The sequence below is a fragment of the Mustela nigripes genome, chromosome X, assembly GCF_022355385.1.
Source record: "Mustela nigripes isolate SB6536 chromosome X, MUSNIG.SB6536, whole genome shotgun sequence".
Classification (NCBI taxonomy): Eukaryota; Metazoa; Chordata; class Mammalia; order Carnivora; family Mustelidae; genus Mustela; species Mustela nigripes.
Window position 1 is genome coordinate 67991596 of NC_081575.1, and position 20024 is coordinate 68011619.

The window sequence follows — 20024 nt, forward strand, 5'->3', positions numbered from 1 at the left end:
ATCTCTCCATCCCAAAGGCACATTTTTCCTTTTGTAATTAGTAAATGGGGTTGAGATTGTGTGAATATTCGCCCAATGGTTTTAGCATCCTTTAATGATTCTTGCCTGAATCAGTTATATTGGGAGAGTGCAGAAGGGTGACTTATTCTTTTTTTTTTAATTTTTATTTTTTATAAACATATATTTTTATCCCCAGGGGTACAGGTCTGAATCACCAGGTTTACACACTTCACAGCACTCACCAAAGCACATACCCTCCCCAATGTCCATAACCCCACCCCCTTCTCCCAACCCCCCTCCCCCCAGCAACCCTCAGTTTGTTTTGTGAGATTAAGAGTGACTTATTCTTAAATGCCTTTTACACTTATTAAGTGCATTTATTCAGTAAAGAACTTGGTCTTACCTCCCCCTCCCGTTTTATTTTAATGTGTCATAATCTAGCACCATCATTATCCTTTTTGATGCTCAAACTGTTCCAACTTTGTCCAGAGGGACCCACTTCACTCTGGCTCCTGTGTTACTAGTCTTAAAGTACTTCCTTGCTTTTTGGCACAAGATGTTCTAGGCTTACTCTGTACATTCCCTGTCCGAGACCTGATATAAGCCATTTCTCCAAGGAGCCCTGATATCTTTTAGTGGGGAATGGTATTTAGAAACTGGGGCATCATTGCTTATAAGCCCTTCCAGTGGAGAGAGCTAAAAAAAAAGAGAGAGAGAGAGAGAGAGTCTCTCTGGCTGAGTCGGTAGAGCATGCAACTCTTGGTCTTGGGGCTGTGAGTTCAAGCCCCACATTGGGTGTAGAGCTTACATTTAAAAAACAGAAATTTTTTAAAAATGAGTTTTATACTAATACTTCCAATTCAAGTCCAACACCACAGGGTTCTCCCTCACTTTTCCCCATTCCGTATTTCTATCTTGCTTCTCTTAAAATTCTGGTTCCCGACATCCATATGTTGACCCTTCTCAGAATTGCAAGGTGGATACCACTACCAACAATAAACCTAAGTAAAGTTCAGAAGTTCTTTGCAGTTTTTTGTCCTTAGACTATATCCTATTAAGGATATATAATGCACTGTGTGTAAAAATTACTTGAATCATTTTTTTCCTCTGTGGAATTCTGTTTTTTTTTTTTAAGATTTTATTTATTGGGGCGCCTGGGTGGCTCAGTGGGTTAAGCCTCTGCCTTCAGCTCAGGTCATGATCTCAGGGTCCTGGGATTGAATCCCGCATCCAGCTCTCTGCTCAGCAGGGAGCCTGCTTCCTCCTCTCTCTCTCTGCCTGCCTCTCTGCCTACTTGTGACCTCTCTCTCTCTCTGTCAAATAAATAAATAAATAAATAAAGATTTTATTTATTTATTTGACAGAGATCACAGGTAGGCGGAGAGGCAGGTAGAGAGAGAAAGGAAAGCAGGCTCCCTGCTGAGAAGATTGCCCAATATGGGGCTCAATCCCAAGACCCTGGGATCATGACCTGAGCCAAAGGCAGAGGCTTTAAACCACTGAGCCACCCAGGTGCCCTTGTGGAGTTCTGTTTCTAGTCAACTTTATGATTTGCTTTTATTATCCTTTTTAAATACATTTTAATTTTTTAATATGTAAATTTTTACATGGTTATAAGTAAGAAGTATGTAAAAAGCTATTTCCAGAGAAGTCTTACTCCTGTGCCTATGCCCTCTACCCCAATACCAAGCCACTCCCTATAAGTAACCATTCATTAATTTCTGGCTTATCCTTCCTGTGTTTATTTTTTTATTGAGTTGTAACTGACATGTAACATTCTATTAGTTTCAGGTATACAATATAATGACTTGATATTTGTATTTCCTATGTTTCTTTTTTGCAAAAATAAGTCAGTGAGTATACATATTACTTCTTTTTCATTATACAAAAGGTAGCATACTATATACTCTTTCACCTTGCTCTTTTTCACTTAATAATTTAGCCTGGAAATCACAGTGTACCACTTTTTAGCATGCTTCCTCATTCATTCTTATGGCTCCTTGATAGTTCATTGCATGGATATCCCTTGAAATGTTAACAGTAGTCATATTTCCAGGCTAGGTGACAAAAATCTGCCAGAACCTGCACAGTAGCTGAGATGCTGCACTTTTGTAATGAAAATTTAGAATACTATTGCTATACTAGTATTTAAAACAAAAAAGCAAAATAGAATATGTTTTTAAATGCACATTTTTAAAAGATTTTTATTTATTTATCTGATAGAGAGAGATCACAAGCAGGCAGAGAGGCAGGCAGAGAGAGAGGGGGAAGGAGGCTCCCTGTTGAGCAGAGAGCCCAATGTGGGGCTCGATCCCAAGGTCTTGGGATCATGACCTGAGCCGAAGGCAGAGGCTTTAACCCACTGAGCCATTCAGGCGCCCCTAAATGCACTTTATTTTTTTTAAGATTTTATTTATTTATTTGACAGACAGAGCCAGAGAACACAAGCAGGGAAGCAGCAGAGGGAGAGGGAGAAGCAGGCTCCCGGGATCATGACCTGAGCCGAAGGTAGACACCTAACTAACTGGGCCACCCAAGCGCCCTAAATGTACTTTACACTGCTTCTTAGTTGCTTGTGCTTGAGGAAAAGCAGATCCAGCAAGAGGTAGATAGAGTCTTATAGAATGGGGAAGGGGCACGGTGCACCTGGGTAGCTTAGTCAGTTAAGCATCCTGGGATCGAGCCTCATGTTGGGCTCCTGACTCAGCCGGGAGTCAGCTTCTCCCTCTCCCACTCCCCCTACTTGTGCTCGTTCTCTGTGTCAATAAATAAATAAAATATTTTTTTAAATAATTCTTAAAAAAAAATAAAGAATGGGGAAGGGGACTTCACATACTATAAACACTAAAGATGCTATTCTTGACTCAAAACGTGGTTTTGTATAAATTTACCACATGACCCAGCAATTTCCAGCACTCCAGTATATACCCAAGAAAACTGAAAACATGTCCACACAAAACCTTGTACACAGGGGCACCTGGGTGGCTCAGTTGGTTAAGCGACTGCTTTTGGCTCAGGTCATGATCCCAGGGTCCTGGAATCAAGCCCCACGTCAGGCTCCCTGTGGGGTCTGCTCCTCCCTCTCCCTCTGCCTGCCTCTCCCCCTGCTTGTGTGTTCTCTCTCTATGTCAGATAAATAAAACCTAAAAAAAATACCTTGTACACAAAGGTCCATAACAGCACTATTCATAATAGCTAAAAGGTAGAAACAATCCATATTCCCCTCAATTATAAGTAGATAAAATAAGGTATATCCATACAGTGGAATATTATTCAGCAATCAAAAGAAATGAAGTAGGGGGGCCTGCCTGGCTCAGATGGTGGAGCATGTGACTCGATCTCGGTGTTGTGAGTTCAAGCCCCACATTGGGCATAGAGATTATAAGTAAATTTTAAATACCCCTTCCAAATTATTAATAAAGAAAGCACTGTTTTAGGCAAGGTCACCCTCTAAAGGGGAACAGAGAGGTCTATGAGTAAATTTCCTAGTACTGACCAGGAAAATGCGTGTTGAATGGCTATTCCTGGTGGAACTGAAACACTTGTTAATTAGGTATTAAGTCTTGGTTTTACTGATCTCAGGCTCCTAACCTTAGTGAATCCATTTTGGGCCTGTGGTTTTTCTTTCTGATACTATGTGCTATAAAGGATAAAAGATACATACAACTTTTATACATATAACTTGGTTTCAACAGTATATACTCTAGAAAATAAAAGATACATAGAACTATGGGAATTTGAAGAACACTTTAGATTGCTTTCAAATGACCAAGGTTCTTTGAGGAACAGAGCAATTCTCTTACTTAAAGATATAGTCAGGGATGCCTGGGTGGCTCAATTCCTTAAGCGGCTACCTTTGGCTCAGGTCATGATCCCAGGGTCTTGGGATCAAGTCCCACATCCGGCTCCTGGCTCAGCAGAGAGCCTGCTTCTCCCTCCCCCTCTGCCTGCTGCTCTCCCTGCTTGTACTCTCTCTTTCTCTGTTAAATGAATAAAAATCTTTTAAAAAAAAAAAAAGATATAGGGCGCCTGGGTGGCTCAGTTGGTTGGGCAACTGCCTTCGGCTCAGGTCAGGGTCCCGGAGTCCCGGGATCGAGTCCCACATCAGGCTCCCAGCTCCATGGGGAGTCTGCTTCTCCCTCTGACCTTCTCGCCTCTCATGCTCTCTCTCACTGTCTCTCTCTCAAATAAATAAATAAAATCTTTAAAAAAAAAAAGATATAGTTAAACTAGGATGTACTGAGGGGAAAAATGGGAGAGGCAATAAATATAATTAGGGAGGTGGGGTGGAGGAGAAAGCCTTTCTTGATCTTCTCTCAAGATAAAAGTAAGTTTGGTCAAAAAAAGATCCCCCACCAAAAGAAAGAAAGTACCAACGTGTGCTGCGAAATAGATAAACCTTGAAGACATTATGCTAAACAGAGAAAGTGAGTTCCAAATGACCACATACTGGGGGATCCTGACTGGCTCAGTTGGTAGAACATGCAACTCTTGATCTCAGGGTCACAAGTTCAAGTCCCACATTGGGTGCAGATCTTACTTGATTAAAAAAACAAAGACCACATATTATTTGATTCCATGTACATGAAATGTTCAGAAAAAAGAAAGTAGATAACTAGTTGCCTAGGGTTGGGGCCAGGAACAGGGATTCACTGCATGAGGGATCTCTTTGAGGTGACAGAAATGTTCTAAAACTGGATTTTAGCTGACGTGCCTGGCTGGCTCAGTCAGTAGAACATTCAACTCTTGATCTCAGGGTTGTAAGTTTTAGCCCCACATTTGGTGCAGAGATTACTTAAAAATAAAATCTTAAGGCACCTGGGTGGCTCAGTTGGTTAAGTATCTGCCTTTAGCTCATGCAGTGATCCCAGCATCCTGGGATCAAGTCCCACATCAGCTCCCTACTTGAAGGGGAGCCTGCTTCTCCCTTTCCCCGTCTTGTGCTCTCTCTCAAATAAATAAATAAAATCTATAAATAAAAAATAAAATAAAATCTTAAAAAAATAAAACTGGATTTTGGTAACAGCTGTGTAAATAAATTTACCAAAAATCATTAGATTATACACCTGAAATGGATGAGCTTTTTGGTATGTAAATTATATTTCAATAAAGCTGTTTGCAAAGCAACACAAAACAACATGGTTTTGCTCTTCCTTACTAGTCACTTAATAGTGCAACAGCGCTATATACAATTAAGAGTATCAGTTCATTTTTATAACAGAAGAAAGATATTTTCCTGAAATAACTGGAAGAGGCAAAGGACATTAAATGTTATATCCTATATTTACAACCCTAGTCCCTACTACTATAATACCTATAACACAATAGGAGTGTGATAATTGTTTACCGAATGTAGTGTACTAAGTGAGAAAAATCGCCGACAGGGAACTAACTGGTCTGTCATTAGTGAAAACCAGCAGGAACAAGAGAATCGATGTTAGCAGGGAAGACAGTTCCCTGCCCTGATTGTCTGAGGTAGAAAAATAAGTACAGTTACACATAGGTGTGATGTGGAATACAATTATAGTTATTTCATCCTTTGCAAGTTGAAAGAGATTTAGAAACCACTCAACAAAGGAGGAGGGTTGAGGAATTGCTTTGATTTTTAGAAAGCAACAGACCCAGTGAAATCAGAAAAGTTTATTGCCATTCATTATGAACAATTTAAAAGTGATATTAGCATGTTAGTCCTTATACAAATTCTTTTTAAGTATAAAAATCAAGATGTCAGTGTATGTAGGACCATCAAGTCAGTCCAATACAAAACCATACTCTCAGACTTATGGATCACACCTCCCTTCATTAAAGGATGCGAGTTTGACAAAACCAAGCCCAGGCTTACATTTGAGATCTTCCCAGACAAAGTGGGAGCAGGAGGCACTATTAAATTAAAAGTCAGTTAAAAAGATTTCAGTAGCTATGGAAAGTTCCCAGAGACATAGGTGACAGCCGTGTTTCTAGCCCCTTTCAACCATGAAGTCCGTAAGGACCTCAGGCAGCATCAGTCCAAACATCCTGAGACCAGAACACACTCAAGCAATAGGCGCTTCATCTGGCCGCTCATGAGAAAACTCAGGGACTACACACAGCAGTTGGTACACCTGCCAACAGGCCAGTTGACTCTTACAGTACCCACACTATGATAATAGACCCCACTTCCCAAAGTGCTAGTGGGCCTTAGTTAAGGAGGGCCACCCTCACCCTCTTCCAGTTAACACCCTGTTCATACAGAGCTCCTACAGCCCCCGCAACAGGAGGCCCTAGGTCACACACCAGAAACAGATACAGTACATTGAAAATGAGAAGACATCTACCAGACAATGCTATCCACCCTGGATCCTCCACAAGTAAATTTCCTAGTACTGACCAGGAAAATACGTGTTGAATGGCTATTCAACACAGCCTTAGACGATGGTGTAGAAATACACACCAATGAATTACTGTATGAAGAGGAGAGTGCAGTGATACAGGAAAAGCAAAACAGAACACTTTAGCCCATGGTGAGGGAAAGGAAAACCAGAAGAAAAGGAGGAGGAACAGTGAGCTTATGTACCTTTTACTTTCTAACAATACTTGGTATTGCCTGACCTCCCGCTTTCCAATCCTCCAAGAATAGGGGTGCCAGATTTAGCAAATAGAAATACAAAATGTCCCATTACATTTGAATTTCAGATAAAGAGCAAATATTTTTTAAATCTAGTCCCAAATACTGTATGGTACATACTTACACTAAAAAATTATTTGTTAAAAAAAAAAAAAAACTACTCTCTTTTACCTGGCAACCCTGTCCAGGAGGCTCAGTTAACCTGAGCACTAATGTGATCATATATTGTCAAAGAGCAACAGTGAGACCACCCCAGAGCAAAGCACAGACACTTCATTTGTCACAGAAGTAGCTAGGTGATTCTTTTAACTCCATTTCCCAAACTCTAAAAGATCCACTGTTTATTTTGACAGGGTAGGAGGATATGTGCCCAGTGGAATTGTTAACCACTATCTGCCAGGTGGAGAAGGAAGTTTCCCTTCCATATCAAAGGAGGAAAATAAAAAATACAACTAGAAAGAATAAGGAGAAACAGGCTTAGTAGGGTAAAGAATGTGACTCCTACCACCGCAGGGCAGGCTGAGCAACTCCGGCAAAATCCCTACCAATGTTGACAGCCCCAGGGTCTGGAAATCCAATATACTCCAACTTTCTATGAGCAACTAAAAGACCTCAAAAGCTGAAAACACACACAAACATACACACACGTACAGAGGAGGGAGGAATAGGAAGAGAGCAAGGCAGGACACAGAGGAGAATCACACAACTCCCTGATAACGACTGGCAGAATATTTTGGTTGGTTGGTTGGTTGGTTGGTTTATGGGGTTAACTTTCAGTGGTCTTTCCCTAAAGCAGAAGCTGACAGAAAAAAAGGCACCTCACAGAGGCCTCAGGGACACAGCTTTATGGGGGATTAATTTCACATCACCAGGCCCATAGTGCTATCATAATCTAACAACAGATCTGACCATCAGACCCCACATCCAATGTGCTAGCATGACTAAGTGCCAAATCCAACACCTAAGGGCGGAAGAGGAGCCAGTAACAAGTCCATGGCTGATAAACATTGCTCTCAAAGGCATAAAGAGGGAAACAACTAAAAGAACAGGACCACATTATGCTTTTTTTTTCCAGACTCTTTGGGAATTTCTAGCTCCTCTTAATCCAACATCTCTGAAACTGTGTTTCTAAAGAGGTTAACAGGTGTTGCGTGGAAGAAAAAAAAAATTCAGTGAAATAAATTTGAGAAATGTTGCCCACTTACTAAAAGTTATAAATCCCTCCAGTAGAGGAACCTGTTCAGCTTTACTTAAATCACTGGTTACCAAAAGGGGGGAGGCTGGAGTAAATAGGTGATGGGGATTAAAGGGTACTTGTGATGAGCACCACGTGTTGTATGGAAGTGCTGAATCACTAAATTGTACACCTGAAACTAATATCATAGTCTGCTAACTAACTGGAATTTAAATAAACACTTAAAAAAACCCCACTGGTTCCTGACTTACTTGACCACAGATCCTTGTTAAGGAACATCAATTAGTATCTTCCAGAACTTCAAGAAATGCTGCTTAACCGTTTTTGCAAACATGTCCCATCTCCAGAATGGGAAGAACATGTCGACACTGGAACACCCAGGAGTCACACATAAAATAATTTTCCAAAATTACTGTATCAGAAAGTTTAAGGCAATGCTTTCGAAACTGTAGAAACTTGTCCTTCTGTGAGGCACTTGCTCAATGGTAATACAGCTAGGAAAGCTAGTTCAGAGGTAAAAGTCAGTCTCTCTCTCTCTCTCTCTCTCTCTCTCTCTCTCTCTCCCCCCAAACTTCCTCCAAAAGGTTCAGACCAAACTTCACAGCAACCATGTACAAACAAGGCTGTCTTTGTTCCTCCAAAATCCCGATAACCTGGAGTCTAGGGTTTCTAGGAAAAGAGACAAATGGCTCATGCTGGCATTGTTCAATGCTATCAAAGGAATCCCTCTTATTCCCCCTTCGGTGCAGTCCCCAAATAGCACCCCAAAAGCTATAAAAGGACACACTTCTTGGTGTTCTTCTTTGTGGCAGGGTAAAGCACAGCCCGGACGGCTTCTGAAAATACCTCATGCACCCCATACTGCATCAGGGCTGAACATTCTAGATACTTCACAGCCCCCACCTGCTTAGCCAGGGAAGTGCCTTGCTGAGGAGTTGTGGGCACTAGGCTCTGTTCCTTCAGCTTCTTCACTGTCTCAATGTCATCCCGCAGGTCTCTCTTGGTACCTACCAGCAGAACAGGCACATTGGGGCAATGATGGGAGACCTCAGGGTGCCACTTATGCCTCACATTGGCATACGAGGATGGGTTGCCAATGGAAAAACAAATGACAAAGATATTGGTCTGGGGGTAGGATAGAGTTCGCAGTCGGTCATACTCCTCTTGGCCAGCTGTGTCCCACAGATTCAGGCTGACGATCTGGCCATCCACAGACGTCTGGGCACTATAGTTATCAAAGACAGTGGGGATATACTCCTCAGGAAAGGCATTTGTTGTGTAACTGATGAGGAGGCAGGTCTTACCTACAGCCCCATCTCCTACAACCACACATTTGATTGTCTGCATTCTTTCCTTGGAGTCCTAAGTGCAATAGAGAAAGAAAGAACATTCATAGATGTTTGGTTCATTTGGGGAGCCTAAGCTTTACCAACATTTCTCTCTGAGGAGAAAGAGAGGAGGTAAGACCCCCCACCCACCGACCATCCCCTTAACACCATAGAAGAGTCAGCTGAGAAAGAGTACATAGGACAAGAGATCTTACCATGGAGTCCATGGACTGCTAGAGGATAAACTTCAGTAGGTCCTAGAAGTCGCCTCTGAAGTATGTGATATTATGTGTAGGTACATAAGTGAATTTTTCTGGAAAGAAGATCCCAAACTGTCATCAGATTGGTAAAAAGGCTGTGAGCCCAAAAAGATTAAAAACCATTCACATACATAGGTATTTCTGTTTTATTTTTGTCAGGTCTGGCTATACTCTATCAAAGGTGCTAAAACATAGTGGGTGCTCAGTAAATGGAAACTAATTTTTAAAATAGCACTGATGTTGGTACACCCAGGTGGCACAATCGGTTAGGCATCTGACTCTTGGTTTCAGCTCAGGCTGTGATCTCGGGGTCATGGTATGGAGCCCTGCATTGGGCTGCGTGCTCAGCACAGACTCTGCTTGAAATTCTCTCTCCCTCTGCCCCTCCTGCTCATGCATGCACATGTTCTCTCTCTCTCCGTTTCCCTCCCTCTCAAATAAATAAATATGTCTTTTAAAAAACACACTGATGTAGAAAGAAGGGTCTAAAGGTTGAAACAAAAGAAATATGGCTCTGACTTTGGGTCTGTGGCTATAGACCCAGCAAAGCAATCTCTGTTCCTGACAGTGACGTCCTAAAACTGGAGAAAGGTAGGCCAGTCAGACTTAGCCTCCCGGAGTAAAGAGTCCAGGCTCTGATGTTAAGCCACCTGGAGTCCAAAACCAGTCCTTTCTTTTTCTTTTTCTTTTTTTTTTTTCCAGTCCTTTCTTTTTCTAAGCTTTGTCGACTTCAGCAAGTGCTTCACCCATGGCTTAAGTGAAAGAATGTTTGTGTAGTACTTACTAATGCCTGTCACACAGAAAGTACTCATTAAGCATTCAAAACTACTATGACTTCATAATAATTCTTGTACTGTTCCGGGGAAGGCAACAGTTCTGTAATGTGATTCCAGTGCTAGACAAACCACAGATCTCATCCCTTCCTACCTTATCTGAGCAAAACCATTAGTCATACCACCACCATACTTTCTCTTTTACTTCTTCAGGAATCAAGCATTTGAGAGTTAACGGTAAGGCACAGATGACCTCCAAGAAGCGTGTTTACTATGAGCTCCCACATTTATACCCCATTTTAAAACCCTATCACCGCCCTACCCTGTCAGTGCCCCCAGAGCACTCCATTTCCTTTAGCTTAACTACTGCACTAATTTCAGACCTGATCCTGATAGCATTAACTTCATGTGTCAGAACATGGAGGAAAGGGGATAAACTGTCTTAAGTATTTAATTATAGAAAAAAAAAAAAAACAACTGAGGGCGCCTGGATGGCTCAGTTAAGCGACTGCCTTTGGCTCAGGTCATGATCCTAGAGTCCCAGGATCCAGTCCCACATTGGGCTCCCAGCTCAGCAGGGAGTCTGCTTCTCCCTTTGACCCTCCCCACTCTTGCGCTCTCGCTCTCTCTCCCGACTCTCAAATAAATAAAATCTTTTTTAAAAATTGAGAATCAATTAGTTTCTCACCTTAGGAATTTGGAGGAATAGATACATCGCTCATCCTGTTGTCTTTTTCTTTCTTTCCTTCTTTCTTTATTTGAGAGAGAGGGAGAAAGAGAGAGAGCATGTGCGCGCACAAGGAAGAGCACTAGCAGTATGAAGGGCAGAGGGAGAAGCAGGCTATCTGCGGGAAGCTCGATGTGGAACTGCATCTTGAGATTCCAGGATCACAGCCTGAGCCAAAAGCAGACGCTTAACTGACTGAGCCAGCCAGGCGCCCCTCTATTGTCATATTAGCTAAGGTCCATATCATAGACAAAACAAAACATCTTATTTTCAGTCAGAGTAAAGAGAAGTTGGCCTTTAGGGCACCGGGGTGGCTCAGTGGGTCAAGAGTCTGCCTTTGGCTCAGGTCATGATCTTGGGGTCCTGGGATCAAGTCCTGCATCAGGCTCCCTGCTCAGTGAGGAGCCTGCTTCTCCCTCTCCCTCTGTCTCTGTCTCTCTCTCTCTCACTCTAATAAATAAATTAAATCTTAAAAAAAAAATAAAAAAGAAAAGAGAAAAGTTGCTTCACACAGGCCTATTAGAGGTAGCTCTCTTCCCACACAGCCAATTCTGACTCACAAGGCATTCCACCTAAAGCCTTCATTAGCACAGGTCCCACAGCTAAAAGTCCGGAGTGTAATTCATCTTTAGTATTCACTGACCATCAGCCCTATCTTTTTCCACCTAGGAACAGGCATAAGGATCAAACATACAAGGTCAATGGGAAAAGGGTAAAGTCACCACCACATTCTTTGAGAATAGCCTTCCTTGATTTTCCCAGTCTGGATTAACTTCTTTCTCCTCTGAATTCCTGTAGCAATTCCTATATGAACAACTCACCTTCCCAGCCTGCTATCCTTTATCATCCAGTAGCCAACATCTCTGTTCAAAGTGACTGCTTTCAGGACAACTGTGCATCTGAGGGGGTTCCCGAACCAGACCAAACTCTTAGACCCAAAGACCACTTTGCACCCCAAATTCTCAGCTCCTCATCTCAATAACTAGGAAAAGGCATCTACACTCACTTCTGCTTGTTTATATCTACTAACCCTTCTGGTATATATGGTCTGCAGATGGGCACTCAAGCCACACTGATTATGGCTGAGGGACTAGATGATGAAGGGCAGCTAGAACATCCCAGGTCTGAAACAAAACCCAGGACATCCTCACCCATAGCAAATTCTCTATCAAAGTTTGGGGGGCTACTTTGTACAAGCACCTGACTCATTTACTCAGCCCACATGTCCCACATGTTCATCATGTTATTTAATTATGTGTATGTTTGGAATTATCCACAGTTAAAAGTTTAAATATACTAAAACTATATCTAAAAGAATTAAAAACAGGACCTCAAAGCGCTATTCGTACACCAGTGTTCATTGCAACATTATGCACAAGAGCCAGGAGGTGGAAGCAACCTAAAGACCTAAAGACCATCAACAGATAAACACATAATAAAACATAAAAACATATATATATATATATATATATATATATATATGTTGTATATTATTCAACCTCAAAAAGAAGGAAATGTTGGAGCACCTGGCTGGCTCAGTTGGTAGAGCATGCGACTCTTGATCTCAGGGTCATGAGTTCAAGCCCCACACTGGGCATGGTGGCTACTTAAAAAAGAGAGAGAGAGAAGGAACTCTTCATACACTACAACATGGATGAAACTTGAGGACATACGCTAAGTGAAATCACATAGACAGCAATATACTGCATGATTCCACTTACATAAGGTATCTACAGTAGTCAAACACATAAAAACAGAAAGTAGAATGGTAGTTGCCAGGGCTGGGGGAGGCGAAATGGGGAGGGCTTTTAAAAAAAATTATTTTAGAGAGAAAAGAAAGAATAGGAAGGGCAGAGGGAGAGAATCTTCAAGCAGAGTACCTGCTGAGCATGGAGCCTGACGCAGGGCTCTACCCCACGACCCATGAGATCATGACTTGAGCCAAAATCAAGAGTCAGACACTTAACCAACTGAGCCACTCAGGCACCCTAATGGAGAGTTGTTTACCGGTGACAAAGTTTCAGTTTTGCAGGGTGCCTGGTGACTCAGTAAGTTAAGTATCTGACTCTTGATTTCTGCTCAGGTCATGATCTCAGGGTCCTGAGATCAAGGCTCATATTGAGGGGGGTGGGTTCATGGTCAGCGGGGCATCTGCTTGTCCCTCTGCCTCTCCCCCACTCATGCTCACAGGCTTACGTACTCTCTCAAATAAATAAAATCTTTAAAATGAAAGTTTTAGGTTGCCAAGATGAAAAATTCTAGAGATCTACTGCACAGCAATACATATATAGTTAACACTACTGTAATGAATATTTTAAAATGGTTTAAAGTACTAAAAATAAAAGTATTTTTAAAGGGTTTGGAGCTCTGAGAGAAGGCTAGGGGTCATAAAAGAAAGGTAAATGAGAAAAGCTTGTTTACCTCAGCCTCGGGATCTAGCACAATGGGGTCCTGTCATGGATCACCTACAGCTTTGCCCTCCTCATCACCACCACTATCTACATTTTCCCGGGTACTCCTATGGGCAACGAACTGCTAGAAAGGACTCAAAAAAGAGTAAAGAGAAAGACTGCTAGAAGCTTACAATCTTGTGGGAAAGGCAGGACTCATATGAAAAAGCAAACAATAATACAAAATGATGTATGGCTCACAGGGGAAAAAAGTTGCTGTAGGGAAGCAAAGGGAAACTTAAAAATGAGAGGTTACAGGCATTGTGCCAAATACTTTTACATATCTTATTTAAGCTTCACAGTAGCTCTGGGAAGCAGACATCAGAGCAAGTCAGAGATCTTTAGGTATGCCTTTAAGTTTGGAAACTGGGAGAGGTGCTGCAGAAACCAGGACCCTCAGAAAGTTCCCTTCCCAACCATTCACAGTAAACTGGAATTAGTTTCTTCTAAGTCTTCCCATCTCTTCTGACAAAGTATCCTTCTTCACATGTACAGTCTGCGTAGGAGTCAATTTTTTCCTAGGTTAGACAGTATAAAAGACCCAGTAACAGTCAAGACAAGAATGCAGCTCAAAGGATTACTGTTTCTAGCACATTCTCCTCCAGGTCTCACCCTCTTGGTAAGTCTGAGTCTAATGCACTTGAAATCACGCTGTAACTCTCTGGAACCAAAACAATTTAGCAGAAGACACCCCCCCCCCGCCCCCCAATCTGTATCTATTACTCTCACACAACTTAATTCCTCTACTAAACACCGGCAGCTTTCTCACACCGGAGACTGCCTTCTTTGGTTCAGGTCCAGCCAAAGACTTTGGGACTCTCGAAGCCGAAGGAAGCCATGTGAACACTCCCCAAATCCGAGCCAGGGGAAGACTACCCCGCGACTGGAAACTTAACCAGAGACGTAGGAGTAGTGACCCAGCATAGCTCCACAAGCCCGCTCGGCACTTCCTTCGCATCCTTCACCACCAGGCCTACTTGGTTCCCGCACTTCCTAGGGACTCGTGAGCCTGGGACAGAGCGCTGCCCCACCTGGGATTCGCAAGTAGCAAGAGCCGGAGCGGGCTCAGTCTCCCCCATAGGCATACACCTCATCCCACCGTCCAATGCCTTCCATCTCGGGAATGGCTCACAGACTCACGCAAGCCTCCGGAGCTGGGGAGACTCACGAAAAGTGTGGGGGATAAAGAGGGGGTGGTGCGGAAGCGCTGGGGGCGGGGAGTCTCCATAAAGATTACCTGCCAAAGCAAAAGCGGTCGTCTTCCACCGCTGATGACTACAGCGGGCAGAGCCTCCCAGCGCGACTGTGGCGAGGGTGGGCAGGCCCTGCGAGCTCGGCGCCACATCCGGGCAGCTACCGAGTCCCAACCCCGTCGTCAGACGCAGCCTCCGCTGGATGCCCCGACACCTCCTGGGAAGTGGAGTCTTAGCGCCGGCCTCACTGTCTGCGACTCACAGGCTTCTAGACTGACTACCCCTTGGAGTAACTAACGAGGATTACTTGGATCCGGCCCTCAGGTGCGGACCCACAAGACCAGTTACCCGGTGCAGAGGTCCCCAAGACTCCTCTTTCCCTTGCCAAAGTGAGGCCGCCCTTTCCTCCCCAGACCCCGGTTTCCTTCTCAAGACCAGCCCTGACGTAGGAGGCAGGCAGGAAACTGAAGTATTAGGAAAAAATGGAGGCGATAAAAGAAAATGAGGGAGTGAGCGAATTAGGGTTACTTTCAGTCACCATATTAATTTGCATTTTCTTGAGTTTTCTGTAAGTGGGATCATACAGTATGCACTCCTTTTTTAGTGGCTTTATGGAGATATAAATTCATATACCACACAATTCACTCATTGAAATTGTACTGTTCAGGGGTCCCTGTCTAGCTGTCAGTAGAGCATGTGACTCCTGATCTCGGGGTTGTAATTTCCAACCCTGCCTTGGGTGTCGAGATTGCTTAAAAATAAAAAATATTTTAAAAATGTTTGTACATTTTGGGCGCCTGGGTGGCTCAGTGGGTTAAGCCTCCGCCTTGGGCTCAGGTCATGATCTCAGGGGCCTGGGATGGAGTCCCACATCAGGCTCTCTGCTCAGCAGGGAGCCTACTTCCTCCACTCTCTCTCTCTGCCTGCCTCTCTGCCTACTTGTGATCTCTTTCTGTCAAGTAAATAAATAGAATCTTTAAAAAAATTTTTTTGTACAGTTCAATGTGTTTTTTGTGTTACCTTATTAATTTTTTTTAATTGTGGTAACTGCATAACAAAATTTGCCCTTTTACCCATTTTCAAGTATAAAGTTCAGGGGCATTAAGTACATTTACAATGTTGTGCAAAGCATCACCATTGATATTTCCAAAACTTTTTAAATCATCCCTAACAGAAAACTCTGTACCCATTAAGCAAGAACTCCTCATTTCCCCCTGCCTCCAGCCCCTGGAAACCAACTTTCTCTCTCCATGAATTTGACTTTTCTAGCTACCATTCATTTATTGATGGACATTTTGGGTTGTTTTCCAACTTTTGACTATTGTGAATAATGGTGCTATGAATACTGGCTTACAAGAATCTGGTTTTCTTTATTATTTTCTAGTTCACTGATTTCCACTTTGATCTTCATTATTTTTGTTTCTTTGAATTTATTTGCTCTTCTTTTTACTGAAGTAAAAGCTGAAGTCATTGTTTTGAGACATTTTTTGTGTTCTTTTTTTAAAAAGATTTTATTTATTTATTTATTTCACAGACAGAGATCACAAGCAGGCAGAGAGGCAGTCAGAGAGAGGAGGAAGCAGGCTCCCCGCTGAGCAGACAGCCTGATGCCGGGCTCGATCCCATATCCCTGGGATCATGACCTTAGCAGAAGGCAGAGGCTTTAACCCGCTGAGCCACCCAGGCACCCCCATTTCTTCTTTTCTAATACAGGTTTTTAGTGTATAAAAACTGCTTGCTAAGGGGCACCTGGGTGGCTCAGTGGATTAAGCTCTCGATTTTGGCTTAGGTCATGATCTCGGGGTCACGAGTTCAAGCCCCTCATCAAGCTCTGTGCTGAGGGTGGAGGAGCCTGCTTAAGATTCTCTCACTCTCTGCCCCTCTCTCCAGCTTTCACCTGCTCTCTCACTCTCAAAATAAATAAATAAAATATATTTCTAAAAATTACCACCTAAATACTTCTTTAGCAGAATGCTATAAATTATTGTGTGGTTTCATCTTTATTCGGTTCAAAGTATTTTCTTTTTTTTTTAATTAAGCATTTTATTTATTTATTTATTTGACAGACAAAGATCACAAGTAGGCGGAAAGGCAGGTAGAAAGAGAGGAAGGGAAGCAGGCTCCCTTCCGAGCAGAGAGCCCTATGCAGGGCTTGATCCTAGGACCCTGGGATGACGACCCAAGCTGAAGGCAGAGGCTTTAACCCACTGAGCCACCCAGGCGCACCTGGTTCAAAATATTTTCTAATTTCTCTTTTGATTTCTTCTTTGACCCATGGGATATCTAGAAGTGGATTGTTTCATTTTCAAATATTTGAGGATTTCCAGAGATCTTTTGGTTGTTGGTGTGTGTAATTTGACTCCATTTTTTTAGAGAATATACTTGGTATGACTTGACTGTTTTGAATTCATTGAGACTTCTTTTGTGGCCTAGAATATGGTCTACCCTGGTAAATACTCCACGTGCACTTGAAAAGAATATGTATTTTGTTGTTATTGGGTGGAGTGTTCTAAAAATGTCAATGGGGTCAATTTGGTTGATAGTATTGTTCACTTCTTCTGTATCCTCACTAATTTTATGGTTCCTCGTTCTATTGATTACTGAGAGAAGGGTATTAAAATTTGACTAGTACTGCAGATTTGTCTAGCTTTTCTTGCAGTTTGTCAGTTTTTGATTCATGTATTCTGAAGCTCTTGTATTATTATTATACGCATACATATGTAGAATTGTTATGTTCTCATTTTCCATTTGTCCCATCTCTTCTTGGTTCTCTTTTTCCTTTTTTTCTACCTTCTTTTGGATTAATCAGTATTATTCTAATTTCACTTTTATCTCCTTATTGGCTTATTAGCTTCATATCTCTGTTTTGTTACATCTTATAGGTTTATTATGTACAACCATAACCTACCAGTCTACCTTCAAGTGTTATTATACCACTTCATGTAGAGTTATATGTTGTTATGTACTTACATTAGTGTACATCCATTTCTCTCTTCTTGGACTTTACACTATTGTTATGCATTTTACTTTTACCCCACAATGCACTGTTACTATTTTTTGTTTAAACAGTTAAATTTAGATATATATATAGAGAGAGAAAGAGAGAGAGAGCACACACACGTATGCAGAGCAGCAGGCAGAGGGAGAATCAGGCTCTCCACTGAGCAGGGAGCCCAATGCGGAGCTCGATCCCATGACCCTGGGATCATGACCTGAGCTGAAGGCAGCTGCCTAACCATCTGAGCCACCCAGGTGCTCCTAAACAGTTAAATTTTTTAAAGATTTATTTATTTTAGAAAAAGAGAGAGTGTATGTGTGCATGAGTTGGGGGAGGAGCAGAGGGAGAAAATCTTTGTTCAGACTCCCCTGAGCATGGGACCTGGTGCAAGGCTCGATCCCATGACCCAGGAGATCATGACCTGAGCTGAAACCAAGAGTCAGATGCTCAACCAACTGAACCACCCAAAGGCCCTATAAATAGTTAATTTTTTAAAGGTTTTATGTATTTATTTGACAGAGAGAGCACAGGCAGGACGTTGGCAGGCAGAGGGAGAAGCAAGCTCCCCATGGAGCAGGGAGCCCCAAGCAGGACTCAATTCCAAGGCCTGGGATCATGACCCAAGCCGAAGGCAGACACTTAACCAACTGAGCCATCCAGGTGCCCCAATGGTTCATTTTTAACAGACTTTTATTTAGAATTTTTTTACGTAAGCTCTGCCCCCAGCGTGGGACTTGAACTCATGACCCCAAGATCAAGAGTCACATGCTGTACCAACTGAGCCAGCCAGGCATCCCAATAGACTTTATTTTTTAGAGCAGTTTTAGGTACAGCAAATTAAACAGGAATTAGAGAATTTCCATTTATCTCCTGACCCCACACAGGCAGAGCCTAGGCTATCTCAAAATCCCGCACACCAGAGTAGCACATTTGTTGTAACTGATGAATCTATGTTGACACACTGTTACTATCCAAAGTCTATCTTAGAGTTCACTCTTGGTGTTGTATATCCAATGAGTTTTGAGAAATATACAATGGCATATATCCACTATTATAACAGCATATAGAATAGTTACACTGTCCTAGAAACCATCTGTGGTCTGCCTATTCATTCCCCTCTCCCTACAATTGCTGGCAAGCACAGATCTTTTTATTGTCTCCATAGTTTTGCCTTTTCCAGAATGCCATATAGTTGGAATCATACAATATGTAGACTTCTCAGATTGGCTGTTTCCCTTTAGTAATGTGCATTTGAAGTTCTTCCATGTCTTTTTATGGTTTGATGGCTCATTTCTTTTTAGTGAATAATATTGTATTGTCTGGATGTACCACAATTTATTTATATATTCACCTTCTGAAGGACGTCTTGGTTGCTTCCAAGATTCAGCAATTATGAATAAAGCACCATAAATATCTAAGTGCAGGTTTTTGTGTGGTCGTGAATTTTCAGTTCATTTAGGGAAATATGAATGTGATGGCTGGCCCAAATGGGTAATTATCTTTTTAAAACAGCTTTATTGGGGTAAAAATTTACACATCATAAATTCACCCATTTTAAATGTGCAACTAAATGGTTTTTTAGTATATTGACAATGTTGGGGCGCCTGGGTGGCTCAGTTGGTTAAGCATCTGCCTTTTGGCTCAGGTCATGATCCCACAGTTCTGGGATCGAGTCCCACATAGGGAAATCCCTGCTCGTCAGGGAGTCTGCTTCTCCCTCCCTTCTACCCCTGCCCCTGCTCATGCTTGCTCTCTTTCTCTAAGATAAAGAAATAAATAAATCTTTTAAAAAATCTTTTGTCAGGGGCGCCTGGGTGGCTCAGTGGGTTAAGCCGCTGCCTTCGGCTCAGGTCATGATCTCGGGGTCCTGGGATCGAGTCCCGCATCGGGCTCTCTGCTCAGAAGGGAGCCTGCTTCCTCCTCTCTCTCTCTGTCTGCCTCTCTGCCTACTTGTGATCTCTCTCTGTCAAATAAATAAATAAAATCTTTAAAAAAAATCTTTTGTCAGACATATGTCTTGTGATACTTTCTTCCATTCTGTGGCTTGTGTATCATTTTCTGAAATAGCAGAAGTTTTTAATTTTGATATATTCAAGTTTTTCTTTTATGCTTAGTGCTTTTTTGGTCCTCTCCTGCGTAAGAGATCATTACCTGTATTTTTATGTGTTATAGCTTTTGTTGCCAATATTTATACCTCTTATTTTGATTTCTCATTTCACTGCATTGGTTAGGATTTCTAGCATAATGCTGAATGGTAGCTAATTTACCTATGTGAACGTCTGTGATTAGGTTTTAGGGAATAACAGTGAGACTGGAGAGAAGCTAGAGACACTACAAAGGAAGACTCAATAGTACTTGTTAACTAACTGAATAAGGGGGATGAAAGAGAATCACAGTTTAGAAATAACTTGGATGTTAAGATTAGGAACAGGGAGAATGAAGTTGCCATTATCAGAAATCAAACAATGAAGAAAGTTATTTGAAGAGAAAGATAAG

At 42.1% G+C, this 20024-nt stretch overlaps 1 protein-coding gene across 2 annotated transcripts; it reads right to left on the reverse strand.

Moving 5' to 3' along the window:
- Positions 1-5625: 5625 nt before the first annotated feature.
- On the reverse strand, positions 5626-14944 carry LOC132007302 (rho-related GTP-binding protein RhoG-like). 2 transcript variants are annotated; one of them, XM_059385425.1, is made up of 4 exons: positions 14575-14944; positions 10849-10912; positions 9343-9440; positions 5626-9161 (listed from the first exon to the last, which is right to left on the reverse strand). In XM_059385425.1, the coding sequence occupies exons 3-4, from the start codon at positions 9352-9354 to the stop codon at positions 8571-8573; spliced, it is 603 nt and encodes a 200-aa protein (XP_059241408.1). In that variant the 5' UTR covers positions 9355-9440; positions 10849-10912; positions 14575-14944; the 3' UTR covers positions 5626-8570. The 2 variants fall into 2 exon arrangements, with proteins under 2 accessions (XP_059241408.1, XP_059241409.1); XM_059385426.1 differs by lacking the exon at positions 10849-10912.
- Between the last annotated feature and the right edge of the window lie 5080 nt (positions 14945-20024).